A 22,225-nucleotide genomic window follows, 5' to 3' on the forward strand; every position below is an offset into this window, starting at 1 on the left:
CTCTACTGTGTAGATACAAACAGCACAGTCTCCACAGCTGTAATCTGGCATCTTCCTGGAATGCAAAACCTACTTCTCCATTTAAAATACATAAATAAAAGGAAAACAATACCCTATTACACTTCTGGATTTGTATCTACAAAACTAGAATAAAGGTAATTGCACGTCAAGCCCATCTCTGAAGGTTAAATGTGATTGCACACTTTCCCAAAATTCAGGGTGTTTGGATAAGATATTTTTGTTCAGGCTCATCTCTAATAGTAGTCAAATGACACTGATTTGTAATACGAAATACTTATCACAAATTGACATGCACTGGGATACATGTGTGAGAGAAACATTTTTTTTAGATAGTTCAGTAAATCAACTGCTTAACTATTGTTAGGGACTGCTGCCCATCACTGTCATATCAGAGTGCCTTTCATATGAAATGAGGATTGCTATAAATATCAAATCGATATTTCATACTGGAATTTCACTTGCAATTATGTGTAAAATAAAAATATTTTTGTAGTTAAAAGGTGTCAGTCTTTAATGAGAGAAAACATTTAGTACTTTTTACAATAATATGCAGTATATTTTACAGAGAGACTATTGAATGTGCTGTTAGCATATTTGTTGTACTAAGGGAAATGTTTATGAAGCAATGAAAAAGGGGGCAGGCAAGAAGTACTGTTCTTGAGAAACAGATGCATGCATCTTTCAGTTCCACATTCTAGTGTATAGGTGAAAAAAGCTTACTTATAAGTGAGACTAAACTGAAGAATAAGGTTTCTCCTTTTAAATATTTTTGAGATACACAGTCCTCATTATACTTTGAGATTTCCTACCCCCTACTGGACACACACAGAAGCATAGCAGGAATATGAAGAGTAGAAAGAGAGATCTTTCAGTGGATACTTAGGTATCTAGAAACTTTTCATTCTCGAGCCTTGAAAGGGTCATCAGATCAGTTGAGAGTGCTGTCGTGCAGTACTTATTAGCAAGTCCATTTGATTCTCCCTAGAGGATAAATAGGTGATTATTAAAGATCAGTGTTCAAAAAGGGCAGAGTTTGGGGTTCAAGGTTAATGCATTCTCTTCGTTTTGTGTTCTTATTTTTATCAATATGATTGACAGATATTATTTAGATTTGTTTCCACAGACAAACATTAACTTTACTGCTTTGCTCTGTAAAGCACAGATGAAGATAGTAAATTACATTTTAAATGGGTTTCTTGTTTTACTGTCCTCAAGGAACCAGTAGGATTAATATGGACTCTTTCCCTATATTTGTGTCAAGTGCAATTTTTTAAAAGATGAAATGGGTGATTAGGTGCGCTGTAACTGACACAATCTCACAGAATTGCATCTGTAAAAAATAAAAAGTTGGCCTCATTAGGAACTGTTGGATATAGAAATAATTATTTTCTTTTCTGCTCTCCTCCTCCCCCCTGCACTGCACCCCTCCCCGTGGTGCCTTCCCGCCCCCGTGCTTCTATTTGGGTGTAAAAATAAGAACACTGAGCAGGGAAGTTTTTTTAAATGACTTGAATAGTGACTAAAAACAAACTCACTCCCCTTTCCCCTTAACAATTCCCCTGATCCAGCAAACTTTGGAGGAGTTATTGGTGTTCCCAGAAGTGTAAATACAGGGAGGTGTCTGCATTGGAAGTTGTGGACTGCATCAAAAAACTGTAAATGGAATGAGAAAAAAGTACAGTACATTGACAGTAGTTTAAGAAATTCGCATGGAAATGTTACCAGCCCGGGCAAAAACCTATTGGCCCACACTCTTTCATGCTTGATAATGAAAGTGCTGAAGATATTTTACACAGTTGTCAACACCTCATCTTGAACTGCTAGAATTTTGTAAGGCAGCTCTAATCTAAGGTTGATATTTGCAAGGTGCTAAACATTCTGGCCCTGATCCATGGGATTACTTGTGTTCAAAGTGTATGTATATGTTTAATGCTTTCCAATGTGCTCAGCACCATCAGGATCAAGCCACTACTGAGGTGTTTTGAATATTCAGCAACTTCTTGTATAGATGGTTGTGGCTGTTTTGGTTTGGTTTGCATTTCTGTTTTCATTCATTATGTAAAGAAAGGGGGCAAATCCTGTTAATTCAGCTATTCCTGTGGAGTAGTAATTCTTTGCACTTCTCATGCAAAGATCTCCAAGTGGTTTACAAACAATTTATCCTTGTGTTCTCTCCATTAGATAGTGAGGTGGTAGGTATAATTAGAGAGATTATTACATATTAGTAAACTGAGACTGAGTCACTAAGTGAGCTTGAATAAGGTCACAGTAAATCAGAGGTAGCAGGAATGGAATCATATCTCTCCCCTCTATGCTTTCATTTCATTTTTTACAAAGCATTGTCCAGGCTCACGTTACCTTTCCCTCACTAGTAGCAGATTATAGCACAGTAGAATCATCGTGCTTATTTAATGACCTGTGAATGCCAATGGTCTGTCAAGTCATAACCTGAAACTCTGTAGCATTCTGATTCAATGTGAAGTACCCCCTTGTAGCATTTTGGAACAAATTCTGGGATCTATTCACATTTTTCCATTATTTTAGAAAGTAATTTCAAATTTCCTATGCGCCATGAGGCCTGTGTATATAACTTATAAGTTTGATACAATGCAGTATCCAATGCAACAAATAGGAAAGTTTTCAATCTGTTTATCGGGAAGAGCCCTGTAACTATAAGGTCAAGGAAACAAATACAACAGAACCAAAGAAAATCCAAAGGAAAAAAATGAGTGAAAATATATTTTTATGGTCCCCTCGTGATAAGAGGGTGAGTGTATGTACATAACAAAAATTGCATCTACTAAACTGAGATAAAAAGGCAAACAATTTTTCTTAAATAATAGGATGATTTTCAGTACTTATTAAAAACTCTGGTGCTGAAATGCCTAACTGTTGTTCTAAGCAAACTAAACGCCAGTTGTATCCTAACAAAAATGATACTGTTAGAGTAAGTCTGTTTAATACAAATGAAGATTCCAGTCCTACAATGATGAACTTTATACTTGTGGGTGGCTTCAATGATTAGGTAGATATCTGAGTGTTTAGTGGAGCCTTCACTAAAACAGGGCCTATGTGTACCCAAAATATAAATTGCTAAGATTGGAAATTGATTAAGTAAATATAACAGCTGGTCTACAACTGTAATTGAAGGCCCTCAGCTAAAATTCCTTGTTTTAATATAAAGAAAAATGTTGCATATTAACCCTTTAAAAAGAAAATGCTCTCCCACACGTTGACTCAGTATCAGTTTGTAATTCTGGATAAAAACACTTTTTGTTGTTGTTGGAGAGTACAAAAGAGGTCAAACAAAACCAGATGCAAGATTTTCCTTTCTGCCTCCCCCCCCCCCCCCCAATTTAAATTCAAAGAATTTTTGGAGAAAGAATTATCCCAGAAAGAGTGAAAAGGTTAAGCATTAAAACCTGGTCCCAAACATAGTTCAGTCATACAATGTAACTGTTGCTAGGATTGTCTGCCCTCCTCCATTAATACGCTTCAGAGGAGTAGAAAAGCTGCTCATCTCGGCAGCATTCAACATTGCTCCCTGTGGAGAATACTCAGCAGTCCTCCCAAGAACTATGTACGGTTGTTAGCTTCTGTATATATAGATTGGGACTGGCATGCACCAATGCAGAATAAGGATTGTCAAGTGTTCTAGCGGGAAATATGCTTTAATCTCTTTGGGTTTCTATTCTGAGACCTTTGTATCTGATCCTTTTGGCCTCTCAGAGGAGGATACGCTTTCAAAGAATTCATGGAAGAGACAGAGCGTTGCCCCACTAGATTTTGAGGGTTTTTGTATTTGCTTGTTTTTTTATTTGTATTTTCAACAAATATCCAAAGCTGGTAGTTTGTGTAGTCTAAAATTGATCCATTTATATTAATTAGCTCTTTAGTAATTAGTTGGGTTTTAATCTTCTAATTTAGGAACAAGTAAAATAAATAGCACTGGTTGTGAATTTCCTTACACCAGACTTGGTTGGTACTGAAGAATTTATTTGGCCTCATTTAACTATATAAATAGCAAAAGGGGCCCATTCTCTGAGGTTGTGTCTACACTGCAAAGAAAAACCCACAGCACCATGTCTCAGAGTCGGGATCAACTGACTCAAGCTCGTGGGGCTCGGGCTCAAAGACCTTCCCCCTTGCCGGGTTTCAGAGCCCAGGCTCCATCCTGAGTGGGAACATCTATACTGCTATATCTAGCCCTGAAGCCCAAGTCAATTGATCCAGGCTCTGAGACTCACTCTCTGGGTTTTAATTTCCAGTGTAGACTCTTCACTACAGACTCAGCCCAGATTCTTACCAGGTATTTGTCCCTAAATCCCGTGACAGCCACATAAGAAAACACACTCTCCTGGGCGTGACAGTACTTTAAACCCAGGTTAGCATACACAGTTGAGGGTATAGACTTCAGCCCAGGTTTCACCTCAGATTTGCTGACAACTTCCCTTGTTTGAGTGAGGACACAGGCTAATGAAGCTTGGATGCTGATAGTCCTCCAGCGTGTTCCCACAACTCCACCTGGGCTATATTTTCTTCCCCCTCTACGTTCTGGTGTGGGTTGGATTTTGCAGTGGGGATCCTCCATGAAGGCTAGGCAAGCTTGAACAGAATCTACAGTGGAGACATGATACCCTAAGACTCATCCCTGTACGAAGGCCCTTAGTATGGTCCCTCAAGTTCTGTTTTTAGATTAATAAAAAAGTGTTGTCCTCAGTGGAGGGGGGGAGGAGGTTTTTAGCAAAATAAAGTGTAAGTGGTGTATAGGCCTTTTGTGCACAGAGGTGGATTTCATTTTACCATAATCCTGTTGTTACGTTAGCATGGTTATGACCAGCAGCAGAGAATAAAAAGGACTTAGGCTAAAGTGAAGATCCACTAGAAAAGAGGTGACATCCTTGATTATACCAGGAGGATTAATTGGGGAGGGGCGAGTTTTGACGTAAAGAAAAGTTCTAACTTGTAAGGCAGTTTTGTTAAAGCTACAAAATTCCAAATTCTGCTATGTAAGATCAAGAAGCCTGCTGTGATTTTAACTAAAATGTAAATGAGTGAATGATGGGATGGCAAATCATTGACCCTGAATTTTCCTTTTTTGTCATGTCCATACATAACTTGACCATTGCTTTCTCTATCCTATACTTTGTGCCTAGTACTGCACAGGGGGAATGGAGGGCAGACAAGATCATCCTGGTACTGCTAACAAAGGTGAATTTATTCCCTCTTTCTTAAACATTGAAGAAAAAACATTCAGCAACACTCATGGACAGAAAAAGCAAGAAATCTGACATCAATCATAGATTTTAATCCAGTCTCATTATATATAAAATGTAGATCTGACATCTTTTCAGACTTTCTCTAAAGATTTTATCCTGCACTGGCTACAGTATATATCTACACATTTTACTGTAAACTAATGATACTCTTTACAACTGAGATCAAAAGTTATGATGACACGCATTCTGTTTCAAGTAGCTTTCCAGGTGATAGATGAACTTGTTTTGGGAATCTGGACATGTGCAAAGACTATTGTAATATTAGCAAAAAGCGCACAGTAAAAGAAAGAACTAATCTTTTTAGATAATACTGTAGTAATTATTGTGACTCTGTTTATGATTTAGTCCAGTAATAAAATGATGTTGTTCCAGAATGGGTTTAAGGATATGTATTAGTTCAATGACAATACAGATTTACAATGCAGATGTTGCGTAGGAGAAAAGCTTCTGCTATCAATGTTCCATATGGTTTAATGATGAACTTTTTAAAAACCATCCTGAAAAGACTGGCAGTGGTTCATTTGGCAGCATGGCAAATGAACCTAGGAACTGCCATTCCAGAACAGTTAATTGTCCATCTAGTTGGGTATCTTCCTCCAGCAATGTCTCATACTGGATCCTTGGAGGAAGAGGGAAAACCAGGCCAGGCCACTCATAAAAGGCATTTGGGCAAACAGTTTCTTCCTGATCTCTTCTGATGACTTTCGTGATTCTTATTCTAGCTCCTGTAGTATAGCTGCATATGCTGCTGTTGAGATTTACCATGTCTAATCCTTTTTATCAAGAGCCTGATTCTGCAACCCTTACTTGTTTTCAGTAGCACTTTCACAAGTAATGCCATTTAGTTCAAGAAAGTGCTACTCAATCTTATTAAATGTTTCTGAGTCAGGCTCAGTAATTTCCTGCATCAAGGGGTTTCACAGGCTATTTCTAGTTGCCTGAGGTATTTCCAGCTGTCTGGCTTGTGCTTATTACATTTTAATTTCATCAGCTGTCCTTCTCTCTGTCATTGGACAAGGTAAATAAAAGTACTTGATTGGCCTTCATTGTTTATTTTGTATGTATCTGACCTACCTTGACTTTTGCTTTTCACTTTCCAACCTTAACAGTCTTCATGTGGGACGAGAAAAGGCACATCTATTAACAGACAAAATAAGCAAAGACAAATTATGAGTTGATCTGTTGCGACTTAATGAGCCTATGGACAAAACGTGGAAAAAGTGTAGTTGTTTTTGCAATGTACCATTGCTGAAAATGGATAAAGTCAAGAAGAAAGACTAAAGATGAGCAAATACATGGGAGTTGGGGTGGGGAATGTAGTGCTTGATACTGTGGACAATGAAGGCATTAGCGTTGCATGTTTTGGATACAGCTTAAGAGAACATGCTTAGACAATAGGATCCTACATGGAAGAATGCAATGGAGAAAGCTAATGGAAAAGTAGAGGAAATTGAAATACAAAGATCAGCTGAAAGCCTTTAAAATAGCCTTTAAGAGAAAATTTGTTAATGCTTGTCTGATGCGATACTGCAGTGATGATCATGGTAAACAGATGATGCGGTATATTTACTGACTTCCCTTTTTACATGAGTTGGCAGTGAAATTGAACAGTACCTCTGCCTTTATGCATTTTATTGAATTGATCAAAGTAAAACGAAGACCCAGATTCTCAAACTTAGGCCTTGATGTTGCAGATACGTATAAGAATAGTCCCATTAACTTCAATGAAGCTATCCAAATACATACATTTTCTTATACACACAAGAATTTGCAAGATTGAGGCCTCAGGTGCCTAAAGACCTGCACCTAAGTCTCTGTTTAGACATCTCATTATAAATGGCCTGAGTTTTTAGGTGCCTAAATATGGATTTAAGTGCCTCTCTCTTGCAATCTGAGCTTGACATTTTGGGCCATAGTTGCTTAAAATACTTCATTGCTATTTTCTTTATTTTGGAATAAATTCAGTGTGTTGTTAGAATGATTTAATGGAAAATAATGTACTGCATAGTGATTGAAGTAAATCTGCTATAATTTGGTCAGGAATGATATTTTGAAGTAATAGCCCCTTTTTAATTTTGTTACTCTAGTTTTTGTAACATATCTCGATAAGGGAAGAACTAGCATTTTAGCAGGCGTAGACTGTTTTCACTCAATGGCTAAAGAATTTGAAATAAAAAACTTTTATGACAAATAATAAACCAATAATTTTAAGGTGAAGTGTTTTTTTCCTTCTGTGTGAAACTGTAAACCAAAGATCAGAACAACATAAATAGATGGACAGGTGGCACGTTATGGTTTCTCAGGTGCCACCTTTTGTTTTTAATTATTTTTTGTCACTTCTTGAATAAACGGTCTACCACTGTGGGTTACCCTCTGATTTTCTGGCTTTTTGTGACCAATTCCATGCCAAGATATTTCATGCTTATTACTTGACCATTCTGTATTACTGTACAGAACATGTTCTGATCTATATGTACATCTAACATAAACAATATAGTTTTCAAAGTGAACCTTAGCCACATAGGTGAAAAAATAACCAGTGCCTTGATTCAACAAAGCATGTAAGTGCATAGTTAACTTTAATGGAACTACTTAGTGTTTAGAGTTAAGCACATATGTCTGTCAGCACTTTGTGGAATCAGGGCCTGGATCTGAAGTGTAGCAAACAGATTCTGTTTTGTGTTTAAAAGTCTGATTTTTTGTGTGTGTTCTGTCTTTAACTTAGCAAAGGAATCTTGAATACAGTTCTGGATAAAGTTTAGTAGCAAAACTACAACCACAGTACATCCAAATTATGTACTGTTATGTAACTGTTTAGGGTTTGTTGCTGTTTGCAGCTACCTTCTTGATAGCATTTATAGGGTCTTCAAAGAATAAGGGAACAAACCCTTAGATTTAGGATTGTAGCGTGGGCATGGAGTGCATACACTGCAAATACATGGCTGGAGAACAAACTACAGCTGATGTAGTTGCCTTTTTGAGAGCTTTGGTTCTGAGGCCATTTTGATTTTTTCCTCATGGTCTTTATAGCACCCACCATCCTTTCCTTCCTCTCCCCCTTGCTCCTCATTGTCCTTTTCCGTTTGAAAGGATTTCTTCTACTTCCACCATGCGAATCTGCCTCACAGTCTGGTTGCCTCTTCTGGTTTCTCCTCGTCCGTTTCTAGCACCAAAGAGAGAGAGATCAAAATGTGCCCATTTAAACTTAGATTTTTATAACCAAGGTAAAGCACTGAGCAAAGCCATTTTTCAGACTACCATTCTGTTCTGTCGCCTTCTAAAAATCTCCTTGTTGTGAACCACAAATGCTTGATGATTACGTAGTTAAGAGTCTCTTTGATATTACAGCATGACCTTTTCCTTCAACTTGCACTTTGCACTATGGCACTGTCTGTACACCAGCTTTTTACCCAGTTTCTAACCAGGCTCATGATTGGCACCTATTAGTGTTTTGCCCTTATCCATGCCTGTGGCCTAGGCTTTCTTTTTGTAACAAGTCTGACTTTTTTTTTTTTAATGGTACAGATGAGGCCAGTCCCTAACTTTGTCCCATTTCTCTGCTTAGTATGACATCCCAATGCATTGTCCCTTATGTTGCTGATGCCAACCCTTGTGCAGGTCTTCTGGGCACTGTATCCCCTGCTGAATGCAAAAGCTTTCAAAAGTGCAGGATACAAATATGACCGGACAGCATAGCAGATGTGGACATATCTGAATTTTGGTTGTGTTGTGGAAAATAGCTGCTGCTGTGGACACACCATGTTTGTTGTAACGAGTCTGATTAGTGTCCAAATGACTACAAACACAGTTGTTCTTGCAGAACAGTCAAATCCTAAGACAAGAAAACTTTTAAGACATACTGGTCACATCAGTGTAGGCCCAAAATGTGTAGGGGCTGTTTGTAAATGTTTTTTTCATGGTGTGTTTTTGCTTTTAATTTCAATAGAAAAGATTATCATTTCCCCACAGTCTTTGCTACCCAAACACTGGAACATCATCTAAAATAAGAAAACCAGAAAGTTAAATGATACAGGCGCAGCCTATAAACAAAGGCTAAAATTGGCTATAGGAGTAGTGACAAAATATATTGGATACTAAAATTCTTTCAGTTTTGTTATTTAAGTTAGTGTTGAACACAGGTAAGATTGTTCTGGTTTAAATATTAATTTCCCCTGCACGCACCCTTTTTAGTCAAGCTAAAGAAAACAATAACTGATTTGCAATAAATGAATCCAGTCATGCAAAATGTTTTGTATTAAACATACTGTTCCATCCAAGGGTCATGTGCAAAAGTTACAACCACCATTTCCAAACATCTCCACGCCAGTGCTGACTTTTAGGAAGAACTCTCTGCCTTTGGCCTGTTTTCAGAGTTGTTAATGAATGTGAGTTTGCAAAACCTCTTTTATGAGAAGTGTACTAGGAATGACCCTTGGCAGTAGAACATGCTGATGCAATCTCAAGTTCAACACCTGCCTTTCTATACATTGGCACCTGTGCAAGTCAACAGAGGGAGAATCAAAGTGGTGCAAAAACTTCTTGTAACTGATTCTGCATTTGTTGAGTTTACTGTTACAGCAATCATATATTAAATATTGTCATATAAGAAGTTGTTACAGCTGTTTACACTACAATATTATACAGTCAAGCTAGAATCAAACTCTTTTTTTTCTGTAGGTGGAGTTAATTTATTTTTTGCTTAGAAAGACATTAAAATATTTTACACTCTGCATCATTTGTATTATTAATAGCTTATAGGACTTTCTACTACATCACATTACTCTCCTGGAAATAGAACTGCACATATAAAAGTATGAAAAATGTATTTTTAACAGTAAAAAGTAATTTCCCAACATAATACCCAAAATAAAGTACCATAAAGCTATTAGCAGTAAATTGAATTTTTTGGTATGTAATTTAGTATAAATACTGACAATTTTTTATTTAAAAAAAAAGAGCTCATTAGTCATTCAGTTTAGCAGCACAGAGGCAGCAATCAGCAAGGGCATGCGTTTTTATGTCTGCTTCAATTGCACACTTCATTTATTTGGACATGGCATAGGCGGCTTTCTCTGTCACACAGCATCACTGCACGATTAGCAAGTTTCGCCCCAGGGCAGCTGGGACGCTTTGCTGGGGCAGATGTTCTTTTCAGCTTATTCAGTGGCCGTTCTTGGGTTGTTTACTGTTGTCATAGCTACCTCCATTTCCATAGCAGCCGCACTGCTGTTTCTGAAGCAAGTGAATATAGTTATAAAAGGATCATATTTTATTCTGTCTCTATAACTTGCCATCTGTCAACTGATGGCTCACGATGGATTCAGAAACCGATTTACGAATAATGGCAGCCAAGTAAAAATTGTTGCTTATATTAAAAGTAACAATAGGTATGAATGCAAATCATTTAGGTATCATCAATGAAATATGGAGGGTTCCCAAATTTTACAGGTTTTAGCTTCCAACACTTTCTCCGAACAATAATTTAAATTCTTATTGACATATAAAAATGACCGAATGTCATCTTTGTGTCTGACTATATGCAAGCATTCTTGATGCTCTCCACTGTGCTAGTAGCTCATCCCAATACATTAACTCCAATTCATGATATGACTTCTGCTTGCACAGAGCATTAGTGATGAAATCTAAATACGCCTCACCAAAATTAAATAGCAAGTTTGAGAGGAATAACAACACACCGTGCACGCAAGCATACAGCATAATGACAAATATACTTCAGTGTAGTTGACTTAACAGTAGTTTTGGGATCATGTGTAAGTTTGATCACATTTTGGAATTTTCCCAAATAACTTCTTGGATAACTTAATCTTTTTACCTTTTCAATGCAGAGATTCGGTCTAGCAGGGGGGTAAAAAGAAGATTAGCCCAGTTGTAAATAATGTATTTATTGGTTGATTTTTCCAGATCCTGACATTGATGCTGCCACTGCCATGATGCTTTTGAATACTCCCCCTGAGATACAAGCAGGTTGTGAGTAGATATTTCTATAGCATATAGCACCATAGACATGTAAAGTTAACATTCTCTTTTTATAAGTATACAGTGTACCAGACAAAAAAGGATCTAATGGAGAAATATAAATTCCCTTGTAGACACCACTTTACACTAAATATTATTTTGTTATTTTTTGTGAAATATAATATACACTACTACATGAATAACAATAGTATATCTCTGTGTTAGAGAGAGAAGATGATCGCTATTCATTAAATGCATATAATTTAGTGACATGGAACAAGTGAGCTCTAAAACCTGGGGTCACAGCCAGAAGTTGTGAGAAAAGGGATACATAGTTTTTGTTTTCGTTTTGCTTTGATTTGACTCCATCATGTGTGTGATTGTGATCACCTTGAGGATACTTTCCAGTCACTTGGGCACTATTTCAAATCCTTTCTTGCATGCACTCTTCGCGTTTTTCCTGTGTGCCATATACAGTGACAGGACCTTAGGAAGGCTCCAGGAAATGGGGCAAGTTTTGACTTCCTACACGTAGGCCTCTGTTCTCCGGTGGGGACCACAGATGTTGTGATCATTTATTTTTGTTGTTTATTATCGAGGACTATGACCCCATTGTGCTAAATGCCTTACAAACATGGGACAAAAAGATGGTCCTTGTCCCAAAGACCTTAAATCTAAGTACAAGACTAGAGACCACAGATGGATAAAGTTGGAGGAGTCCAAGGAAACAATGAGACAGTACTGGTCATGATGATAGGCGGTAAAACCAAGCAACTGGCAGATATAAATATAAAGGCAGAATTTAAAACTACAGCCATTATGAAGCTTCCCTGATATTGGTTTAGCTCACGTGACCAAGTCAGAACTGTAAGGGAAGCCTTGTTCCACACTTTCTTGCATTGTCTAGGAAAAAACCAATCACAATTAAAGCATTCCCTTCACAATCAAAGAGAGCTTTGGGGGGAGCCATTGTCAGTCTTCAAAAGCCTGTGGGAGAAAGATCTGCTGAGAATCTCCTCCAAGAAACTACTCTCCCCAGAGAAAAGCAGATTTGGCCTCACTTCCTTCCTGCTTCATCCCATGGGATGAGGCAGAGAATCTCAACGGAAAGAGGGTGTGTACTTGGAGAAAAGGAGAGATTGTATTGAGGGAGGTGGCATTTGGGACTAGTGGAAAGAATGGACTGAGGGAAATGGCAGAGGAGGGGAGAGTGAGGGGATCCGTTAGAAAAGAGAATTAGTGGAATAGTAGAGGGGGAGAGAGCAAGAGGAAGAGATGAACATGGGGAAGGGAAGAAGAAAAGAACACAGAAAGAGAAGGGGGAGGAGAAAGAAATAAAGAAAAGAGCAGACACTGAACATGATGTACTAAAATACAGAATAACAGGAAAGTGAGAGAGGAGTTAAAGGATAGGGCAATGGCAAAGGAATGGGGACATAGCTTTCCAAATGCATTTTTAGGAGTGAATTTATGAACTGCCAAAATGTTAAAATACAAAGCATGTGAATGTTTCCTGCTTTTGTAGCGAGTTTTCAAGTGGAAGTAGGTTTGGGGCATAGTTATCCCATTTGACCAGGGATAACTTAGTTTATAAAAATACTTCTGAAGAGCCAGTTTCTTGCATTATTGGAATGCAACAGAAAGTGTTAACCCATCATTGATCTTCTTTTAGATAAAATAATAAAATATTGTTATTTTATCTCTCTGTGAATGTAAAATCAGGAAGCTGGGATAACCTATTCTGTGAATTTCAGTGGGCCCTGCCTGTTTACCATATTAGGAAAATCTTAAACAACTTACCTCAGTCAATATCTACCGCACTTTGAGAAACTGCTTCATGAAAGAACTTCTGACTTATTTTCAAATAAAAGGTAATGAGAGAGAAAAATTTCACAGTCCCTGTGTGTCCCACAGAAGCCCACAGTTCAGTCTTTGCTCCTGCTACCAACTGTAACAGATTGTAAATCAAGCCATAAATCATCAGTGAAGTAAACAGGCTGATGTTATGAGAGCCCTTGAAGATTTAGGACTCTACCCACAGTGTTAGGTTACAGCAGTGGCTCTCAACCTTTCCAGACTATTGTACATCTTGCAAGAGTCTGATTTGTCTTGTGTACCCCAAGTTTCACCTTACTTAAAAACTACTTGCTTACAAAATCAGACATAAAAATACAAAAGTGTCACAGTGTACTATTACTGAGAACAGCTGACTTTCTCATTTTTACCATATAATTATAAAATAAATAAATTGGAATATAAATATTGTACTTACATTTCAGTGTATAGTGTATAGAGCGGTATACACACGTCATTGTCTGTATAAAATTTTAGTTTGTACTGACTTTGCTAGTGCTTTTTATGTAGCCTGTTGTAAAAGTAGGCAAATATCTAGACAAGTTGATGTACTCCCCGGAAGACCTCTGCATACCGCAAGGGGTACGTGTACCCCTGGTTGAGAACCACTGGGTTCAAATCATCACAGCTGCAAAACACCCTGTGTTGGACAATATGCCTTCCAGTATTTGGTATAAAGTGGGAGAGGCATTATATACAGTTTAACCACAAATGATGATAACTGACTGTTGAAAATGTTTTCAGAGCTGAGCATTTTGACTGTAGGTGTGGCAGCTTCTCTCACAACAAAGATGATCAGATGAAGACAGCTAGGAGCCAAGAGTAATTTCACAGTCTGAAAATGTGATAAGTTGGTAAATTTAAATCTTTAGCTCATCAAGGCTTCGCCTACACTACAAAAATAACAATGTCTAAACATGATTCTGGATGATAGCTGTAGGCAAGCCAGGTAACATAGTTTAATTCATATCTGCATGGATGGAAAGGACCAGCATATTATAACCTTGTTACAGGTACCAGGCTTAAATCCTGCTTCTCCAGGACCTAGTTTTGTTCTGGAGAGCATGAACAGAAGAGAAAAAAAATGTTTGCCCACAGCCACATGTCACAATCATGTTTTAAACTCTTTTTTTTTTTTTTTTTTTTTTTTTTTTTTTTAAAGAGTAGCCTGGGCTTTACTATCAGAAATGAATAGCCTGAGTTCACATTCATCTCTGGTGGAAAGTACCTCCTCACATGCACCAGAAAAACTAAAGACAGAGCAAATCATTCCTTCATTGAACAGACTTTTTATTTTTAAAAGTGACCATTTAAAAATCCATACCCATATGCCAAGTCTTGCTGAAAGCCACAGATGCATTTTAAAATTGACTTTTGCTCTTATGTTAAATGGCATCTAATCCTATGCTGCCTCTATTTACCATTTATCCCCAGCCTCACCACATTTTATCTGTCACTTAAAAACTAATATACGGATCAGTAAACCTCTTCATAATTTAGATTTGGGGTGGGAGGGTGTAGCGGAGGGAGGTTACTTTAAATGGACCAATCACAATTGACACCAAAAGCTTGAAAATAATACAATTATAGTCAATTACTGACACCCTGACAAATCCATTCTTGAAATATTCAAATTTTCCAGTAAAGTACAATAGTAAATAACTTTAGATTTGTAATTAACCCCCTCCAAAAAAAGTAGCTGGCAGTGTGCAGAACTCTATTGAAAACATACAGCCAGGCTGGCACTAAGAACAAAGCATGAAAGCTACTACAATCATGTTCAGAAAGACAGTGAAAAATGTGGGGTTTTAGCTATGATGTATTCTATTGTTCATACATACAATACTTAATTCTGTATATTATTTTACTGCGTTCTGTAAAGTTCGATCATATAAAACACTTCCTTAAGAAGTAGTAGCAATTATCACAAGTCACCAATACTTAAATATTTTATTACAAATTCATATATTGAAAGCTATCATGACCAATATTTAGATTTATGTTTGTGACTTGAGGATACGTTGACTTGCTAGGTCACCTGGGGCAAGTCACTTAGTCTGTGTGCCTTAGTATTGCCTGTTAGCCTCTCTGCACAGTTAGCTTCCCCAGCATGGGTAAGTGAACATCTTAGGCAAGACAAGGAGTGAGTGGTAGATCTGGGATCAGAATGTATGGATTCTGATCTAATATACTTCCTGTGGTGTTGTACAAACATTTAACTAACTAAGATGTTCGACACTTTGAAAACGTAAGGAGCTATGTGAATGATAAATATCTTAGTTACCACTTACAAAGCCTTTCGTGGTTGATCATTCAGGTCTTGTACAGTCTCCATCCACTAGGCCACATAGCTTCCCCAAGTAACAGAGTAAGGTTTAGGAAACTTCTGTTGTAATCTTTGGCAAACTGTAATTTGTTGTTCTGCCATTCAAGCTAGGTGGCCTTGGTCATATCACTTAACCTTGCTTTGCTGTACCATAGGTTTCTACTTTTTTACAGTGAGTTTGGAAGATCTAAATTCAAAAATGACTGTATATGTATGACGTGTAAATACTTTTACAGTTATGAATAATAGTGGGTGAGATCATTCCTTGAAACAGTTGCTTTAGAGGATGGAAGAACTGGGAGGAGTAGTGCGCACATCAGTTTATTTCTGCGATTAGTGAAACCAATACAGTAGACAAACCATTACGGTAGGGATCCTGTTCTTAATTCTGAAAGGTCCTGGTTCAGTGAGATACGTAAGCAAGTTTGTAATTTTAAACATATAAGTGGTCCCATTGATTTCCGTGGGATTACTTACACAGCTGAAGTTACACATGCACTTAAGCACGTTGCTGAACTGCAGCTTAAGGGCACAAATGAAAACAATGATTTGCATGAGAGAATGCAAGTGTAAACCAGGGATCTGAAGGCTGGGCATTTCTTCAGGAGGGGTACCCTCAACTCTGAAAATTCCTCCTGCCTTGCCAACATCTTTGTTTCAAAAGAACCTGACCCTGCTGACATTCAGGGCACTCTGCAAAGCCTGTTGTTTTAGGTGGAATGTGCAGATGGCTGAAAAGTGTGGTGAGGAAGTTCTTTGGGTACTGAGGAATGGACTTTTGATATCTCCTTTGGGGTGTCAGTTTCTCTTTTTCTGCTTTTGGAAAATGTTTCTAGTTTTCTGTCAGGGCACCTAGGCCCAGATTTTTAAAGGTATTTAGGCATTGCAGCACTCAGCATTGCAACACTTAACTAATTTAGGAGCCTAAACTTAATTTTAAAAAAGTATTTAGGCACTTAAGAGCCAAGATCCCATTGACTGTCTTTTTGGGTATATTACATTTAAAAAAAAAAAAAAAGCTTATTGGGGTCTGACTTTTTTTTCCCTTATAGACCTACAATTTGCTTCCCATTGTAATTTACTTTTCTAGCCAGCCCAAGTGATTGTGGAAATGGAATACGTGTTTTCAAGAATGGAATGATGCAGGTATAAACTTAAAATAAAAATGGCTAGAAGATATTCTGCACTTGGACTGCTGGGCAAATGGAAGGAGCTGCTATTTTGGCACATCTTTATGAAACCCCATAACCACAATACCCTATCGTTACCTTTTGTAAACAAATAATAAATAGTAAAGCTTAGCTGGGAGTTTATTCTGACAGAATGTTTTTCCATTGAAAAATATTGATTCACTGAAACAACACGTTGCAGAAATGCTCTACTTTTAAAATGAGTTTTAAAATTAAAATTGAAAAAAAGCGTTTTGGTAAGGTCAAAATGTTCTGTTTTGACATTAACAGGACATCTGAGTTTTCTGTTTCAAAATGATTTTTATTTTAGTTTTTAAAAAATTTATATTCTAAAATATAAAATGAAAAAAGTAGAAACTGAATAGAATATTTTAATTTTGTCAAAATGAAATATTTCAATCTATCTGAAACGCAATTATTTTCCCCAGAATTTTGATTTGTGGGAAATTTTGAAATTTTTGTTCCGGAGCAGAACTGATCTGAAATCAAGAAACTTCACCCAAAACAAAAAAAGTCCAGTTCTCACACAACTCTATTGTGATGGTGGTTTGCCTGTTTGCCTAAAGAATGATGCTAGAGATCTACAGTTTCCCACCCTCCCAGTGTAGACAAGCCCAGAGATTTGCATAAGCTGCCAAATGGGAGCAGGAAGGGAAAAGTTAAAATTAGGTAGCCTAATGGTGAAGCTTGGACTTGGCGTAATTTTAGGGTAGTAAAGACTATAGGTGTGTCCACACAGCAATCAGGAGCATGTGCAGCAATTGCAGCATGTGTAGGCATACCCAAGCTAGCTTGCTAAGAGTAGCAGTGTAACCACAGTGGCATGAGTGGCAAAACGAGCTAGCTAGTCCCACTTGGGACTCTGCACTTGGGAGGCTAGCCCATACCACCTTGGATACACTGCTGTTTTTAGCGAGCTAGCTTGATCAAAGCTATCTCATTTATGTCTACACTTGCTGTCCCTATTGCAGTGTAGACATAACCTATGTGATTAAGAGGTTGCAATCTTATACTTGAGGAGCAAAATGGAAGAAATTAGGCAAATAATGTTTGCTTGTGGCAACTACTGTCTCATCACTTGCTCATCACAGACATTTCCCTATTTTTCATGCTTGTAGCCTGAGATAAGGTGCTGTGGTAAACACTGAAATGGAAAAGAAATTAGCAGATGGATGCTAAAGTTGACAGCTATTAGAAGAAGCCCAGTATCTCTATTCTATATCCATCTCTTTTGTGGTACAAGAGATGGGTTGGGCAATGCAGCCCCTGCCTGAAAGCCTGTGTCCCATGATACCAAAAGAGGCATGGAAACAAATCTGCTCTTGCAGAATACCTGTATCGTTTAATGTTCACTTTAAAAACAGACTTTCTTTATCAGTCAGGCAAGCTAGTTTGGTAATTTTATTAGCACTCTAAAACTGTGCATTCAGTCTAGTGCAAAAAGCAATTTACCTTGAACTAGAAGAATTAATAAAACACACACACATCTACCAAATAAAACATGGAAAATGTTTCCTTTTGTTACCTTCTCCTTTTTAAGGTCCATGATTTTAAATATCATCTCAGGGCTGTACATGGTTTATTGTAACTTCTGTATGCCCTATTGTTTGAAACATGAAATTCAATTCCTTAATTTATCTAGCTGGGTGCTGCTGTGGTCTCCGTATGCTGGATGATTCTATGCACTGCATATTCCTTATCCTTTTTTCACCCCACTCTGTGTTACCTACACTCAATGCATTTAATTCTAATGTTAAACAGTATACTCTTCAGGGCAGGGATCTCATCTTTTCTGTGCCCTGTGGAGCATTTAGCACGCTTCTCGCTGCTGGATTTAAGTTTGGAGGTGTGCTTAAGTACAATAGGATAGAGAGAAATTCTTTTTTTGTCAGAGAAATACAAGGTTATGGACATAATCTCTCAAGGGAAGTGATAAAGAGAGCCCCATTTCCTGCAACCTTCAAAACTAAACTGTACCATGCACTAGAGTATGTCCCACAGGGCAGAGGTGCTGGAATAATTTTTATAATTAGGGTGCTGAGAGCCACTGAACCAAACTGTAAACGCTGTATATAATGGAAACCACTTCAGGCCAGAGGTTAGGGCACCACCCCTAGTTCCAGCACCTATGCCACAGGGAACAATCTTGCATTGACTGAGGGATGGGTAGCTGCATGATCTGGTAACTTTCTTCCATCTCTAACTTCTATCTTGCAGCCCAAGTTTTGACATTCTTTGATTTGTGGGCTTGTATCAGATCTTTTTAACATTATATGAACATAATTTTTATTGGTTAGTATTATAAATGTTTTCTGTTTATAGTAGTGTGGTAGTCACTTTATTGTGTATTATATTGTAATACAAAAACTTGCAGGGACATATAAAAAGTTGAGACTCTTTCCCCCCACACAACTTCAGAGAGACCGTTTTTATTTTTTTTCATTAGATGTGTTGTTTCTCTCTCCAGTTGCTCGTTTGAAGTCTTGATAAACATGGAAGGGTAACTATGGAATAATTGCCACAGTTGGGACTGGATTTTTCTCACATTGGTGTAAATTATGAGCAACTCCATTTAAGATTAATTGAATTACGCCATTGAGATCAGAATCTGTCCCATACAGAGAAGAAACGGGGTGAATTTTTAGAGCTGGCTTGGTGGTCAGAGGCCTGATTCTCCACCCATACAAATATTAATTCCATTAACTTCAGTGGCAATACATCCTGATTTACATTGGTGTAAGTAAGTGGAAAATCCGGTCCAGTATCTGTGACAGTACATAATAATGGCGAAAGCTGAGTAGTGAAAGACTGGTACACATCTTATTGTCCCACCTTCTGGAATTTCTCTAAGCCGGTTGTTTATGAAGAAGAAAAAACATCTTAAAGGGAAAAATATATATGAATTAGTTTCTTTAGCAGTGTGTCTCAAACAGAACAAAGTTTTTTAGTCACTTGCACAGAAGGAAGGTAGATTATTTTAAAAATGTGTCTCAGGAGTCAGTGTGAAATGTTACTTTTATGACAGGATCTTTAAAATGAGACAGGAGCAAATAATACAAAATGTGCTACAGGAAACAATCCTAGCATATGGGCTAAATGAATTACCTAGCAATCAAGAATTTCTGTCATTAGGTGGTGGTTATTCTATTTTTTTTTTATCAGTGGCTCAAAAATCCATTAAACCAGTTAAATATGTGTTTTTATTATGGCTCTGGATCATTGATAAAGAGGGAACGATGCTGCTTCCTCCCCCCAGGGTCTCTGTTGCTATTGTGCTGTTCCACCCAACCTTTCAGGTATCTTTTATGTGATATCACCTGGCCAGTTATATAGTGGTGCTGTTACATCACAATTCAGAAAGCAATGTGAGACAAAGAAAGGAGTTGGCAGCAATGACATAATTCATGTAAGTTGAAGTAAATGATAATTGAATTGGGAATGATGATGTTTTCAGTATACCAACTACTGCATATTTTAATTTAAAGATAAGGTCCCTGGATTTCCTCTATACTCAGGCAAGTTGTCCTACTGAAGACTTTTCAGGATCACATCCTAAATTAGACCCAAGAGTAACAAAACTGGCGATGGTGGGGAAGGAAATGGGCTGGGAACAGGCAGAAGTGACTAAAGAGAAAGCAATATTGCTCATGGGGTAATATTTTTCAAAGGTTAGCAGGATTTTATTTTGCATCTTTCATGTTTCTGATAGGTTTTACAAACTTTCTCCTCTTGTTGAAAGACTGCGTGAAAAGGATGTGTGTAAAAGGAGGGTTGACTGGCAGAGGAGTACTCTGACTGTTCCAAGTGTAAGGGTCAGCATAGAAGAAGGGGTATGAAGAGAGCAGTTAAGAGGAAGGCTTGAAGGGTTTGAGAGGGGGAAGATACTCCTGAGAGCAGAAATGTAAGCAGAGGTGGGTTTAGGTAGAACCTATCTTGAACTCTGTGCAGAAGTAGAAGCTATTGAAGGGGTTTGATTAGGAGACTTATGATCCTGAGAGGCAGGAGAAGAAAAAAGCTCTTCATAGCATTATTTTGTATGGCCTAGATTGGAGCAAAGTGAGGACTGGGCAACAAATGAGCTTGGAAAAGTCAAAGTGGGAGAGGACCAAGGCTTTGTTGGCCTTGAAATTCCATGAAGTTCTTTAGGCAACACCTGTAAGTAATAAACATAAAGCATAATTCCTCCATATCCCTGGAGGCTGTTGTCCTTGATAAGCTTCATTCCAGGGATTGTTGATATGATAGACTTTATTGCTCTGAAGTGAAGGGAGCTTTTCATTTAAAAAAATAGTACTGCATAATATGTTCCTGTCTCCTATCCTGTGTATTCATACTCCTTGTTGAAAAGATATTACTATTGGAAATGATTTTTTTCCCTGCTTATCTTAGATATGTGACAGTTTTATCTGTTGCTTCACGCTGTGCTGCTCTTTTGGGTTTTTTCCTAATCTTGTATGTGAATTTTCCTTGAACTTTACTCTAGTAGTCATATATTACTTACATTACTTCACTTATATTCAAGCCTCTTTAAAAAGGCACTGTTCATACAGATTTGGTCCAAATTTTTTTATTTTTGAAGAGCTTAATATCAAATATGCTGCTTGAAATTTTTCCTAAATGTTTAAAATTTTTCTTTTAGTTCCCCCTGGAGTAATACAAAATGGAGCTCGTGTTCTGAGTAGAGGAATATTCCCAGGAGTTAGACCATTGCCAATCAATCCTATTGGAAGCATGGCTGCTGCAGTAAGGTAAGGGTGTTTAGATACAGAATCAGTGTTAAGGAAACTAATTTATTATTTGACAGTGGATATACTTTGGATATGCAAGGATTATCAAAAGTCTTCATGTTTGTTTTTATTTCTGAGATTAAATGGGAGGACATCGTGGGCTTTTTTATTTAATTTTTAATACATGTCCTCCTGGATCACCATTCTTTGTATGACAAGTGCCTCATGAGCGACTGTCTGTTGCACCCTGGCTTCTCTGAAAAGCAGGATTTTACATTAATCAACGGATTTGCATGTTATGGTGACAGCCTTCTACTGTCAGCTCTTTTCCTTGGTACAAGCATTTCTGTTGTGTTTCCATTTATAACAAAAATATTTACCCAAACACTAAATTTTTTTCTAGGTTAAATATCAGAGACCAGAATATCAATGATAATACTTAAACAAATTCTGTGGGTATGTAAACATAATAGCTATCGTTATTCACTTTGTGATGTACATTCTGAAGTCCTTTTAGTGCACGCTCCACTTGCAAGAGTATTTTGAAATGTTCAAGAATGTAATGTTTTTAAGTCATGAAACTAGAACTGTTTCCTTCAGAAGGGAGGACAATACAGGGTACATAAGAAAAGTCCAGTAATATAGAGGACTCTGGTTCAGTGGTTTGCTTTAATTAATGAGAGCAAGCATAGTTTATTGTTAGAGACCTAAATTCATCCCTGATGTAACTCCACTTGAGACAACAGAGTTACACCATGGAAGAATTTGGCCAGGTGTGTTGCTATTGTCCTTCTCTTCTAGTGTCCTCAATAGCTGCAAAAAACGCTTCAGTTGCACCAGTTGGGTGCCCTG

At 37.6% G+C, this 22,225-nt stretch overlaps 1 protein-coding gene across 3 annotated transcripts in view; it reads left to right on the forward strand.

The window, feature by feature from the left end:
- FOXN3 (forkhead box N3) overlaps positions 1-22,225 on the forward strand; it is a 292,978-nt gene that overhangs the window by 248,210 nt on the left and 22,543 nt on the right. For 2 of the 3 annotated variants that reach the window (XM_067556333.1, XM_067556332.1), the window contains exons 5-6: positions 11,223-11,288; positions 21,286-21,394. In XM_067556333.1, the coding sequence (XP_067412434.1) occupies positions 11,223-11,288; positions 21,286-21,394 (175 nt within the window). The remainder of the gene's footprint in view (positions 1-11,222; positions 11,289-21,285; positions 21,395-22,225) is intronic. The other variant, XM_067556334.1, reaches the window with a different exon arrangement.

The sequence above is a fragment of the Emydura macquarii genome, unplaced genomic scaffold (assembly GCF_026122565.2).
Source record: "Emydura macquarii macquarii isolate MOO-44397 ecotype Brisbane River unplaced genomic scaffold, CSIRO-AGI_Emac_v2 contig_1713, whole genome shotgun sequence".
In the NCBI taxonomy this organism is placed as follows: Eukaryota; Metazoa; Chordata; order Testudines; family Chelidae; genus Emydura; species Emydura macquarii.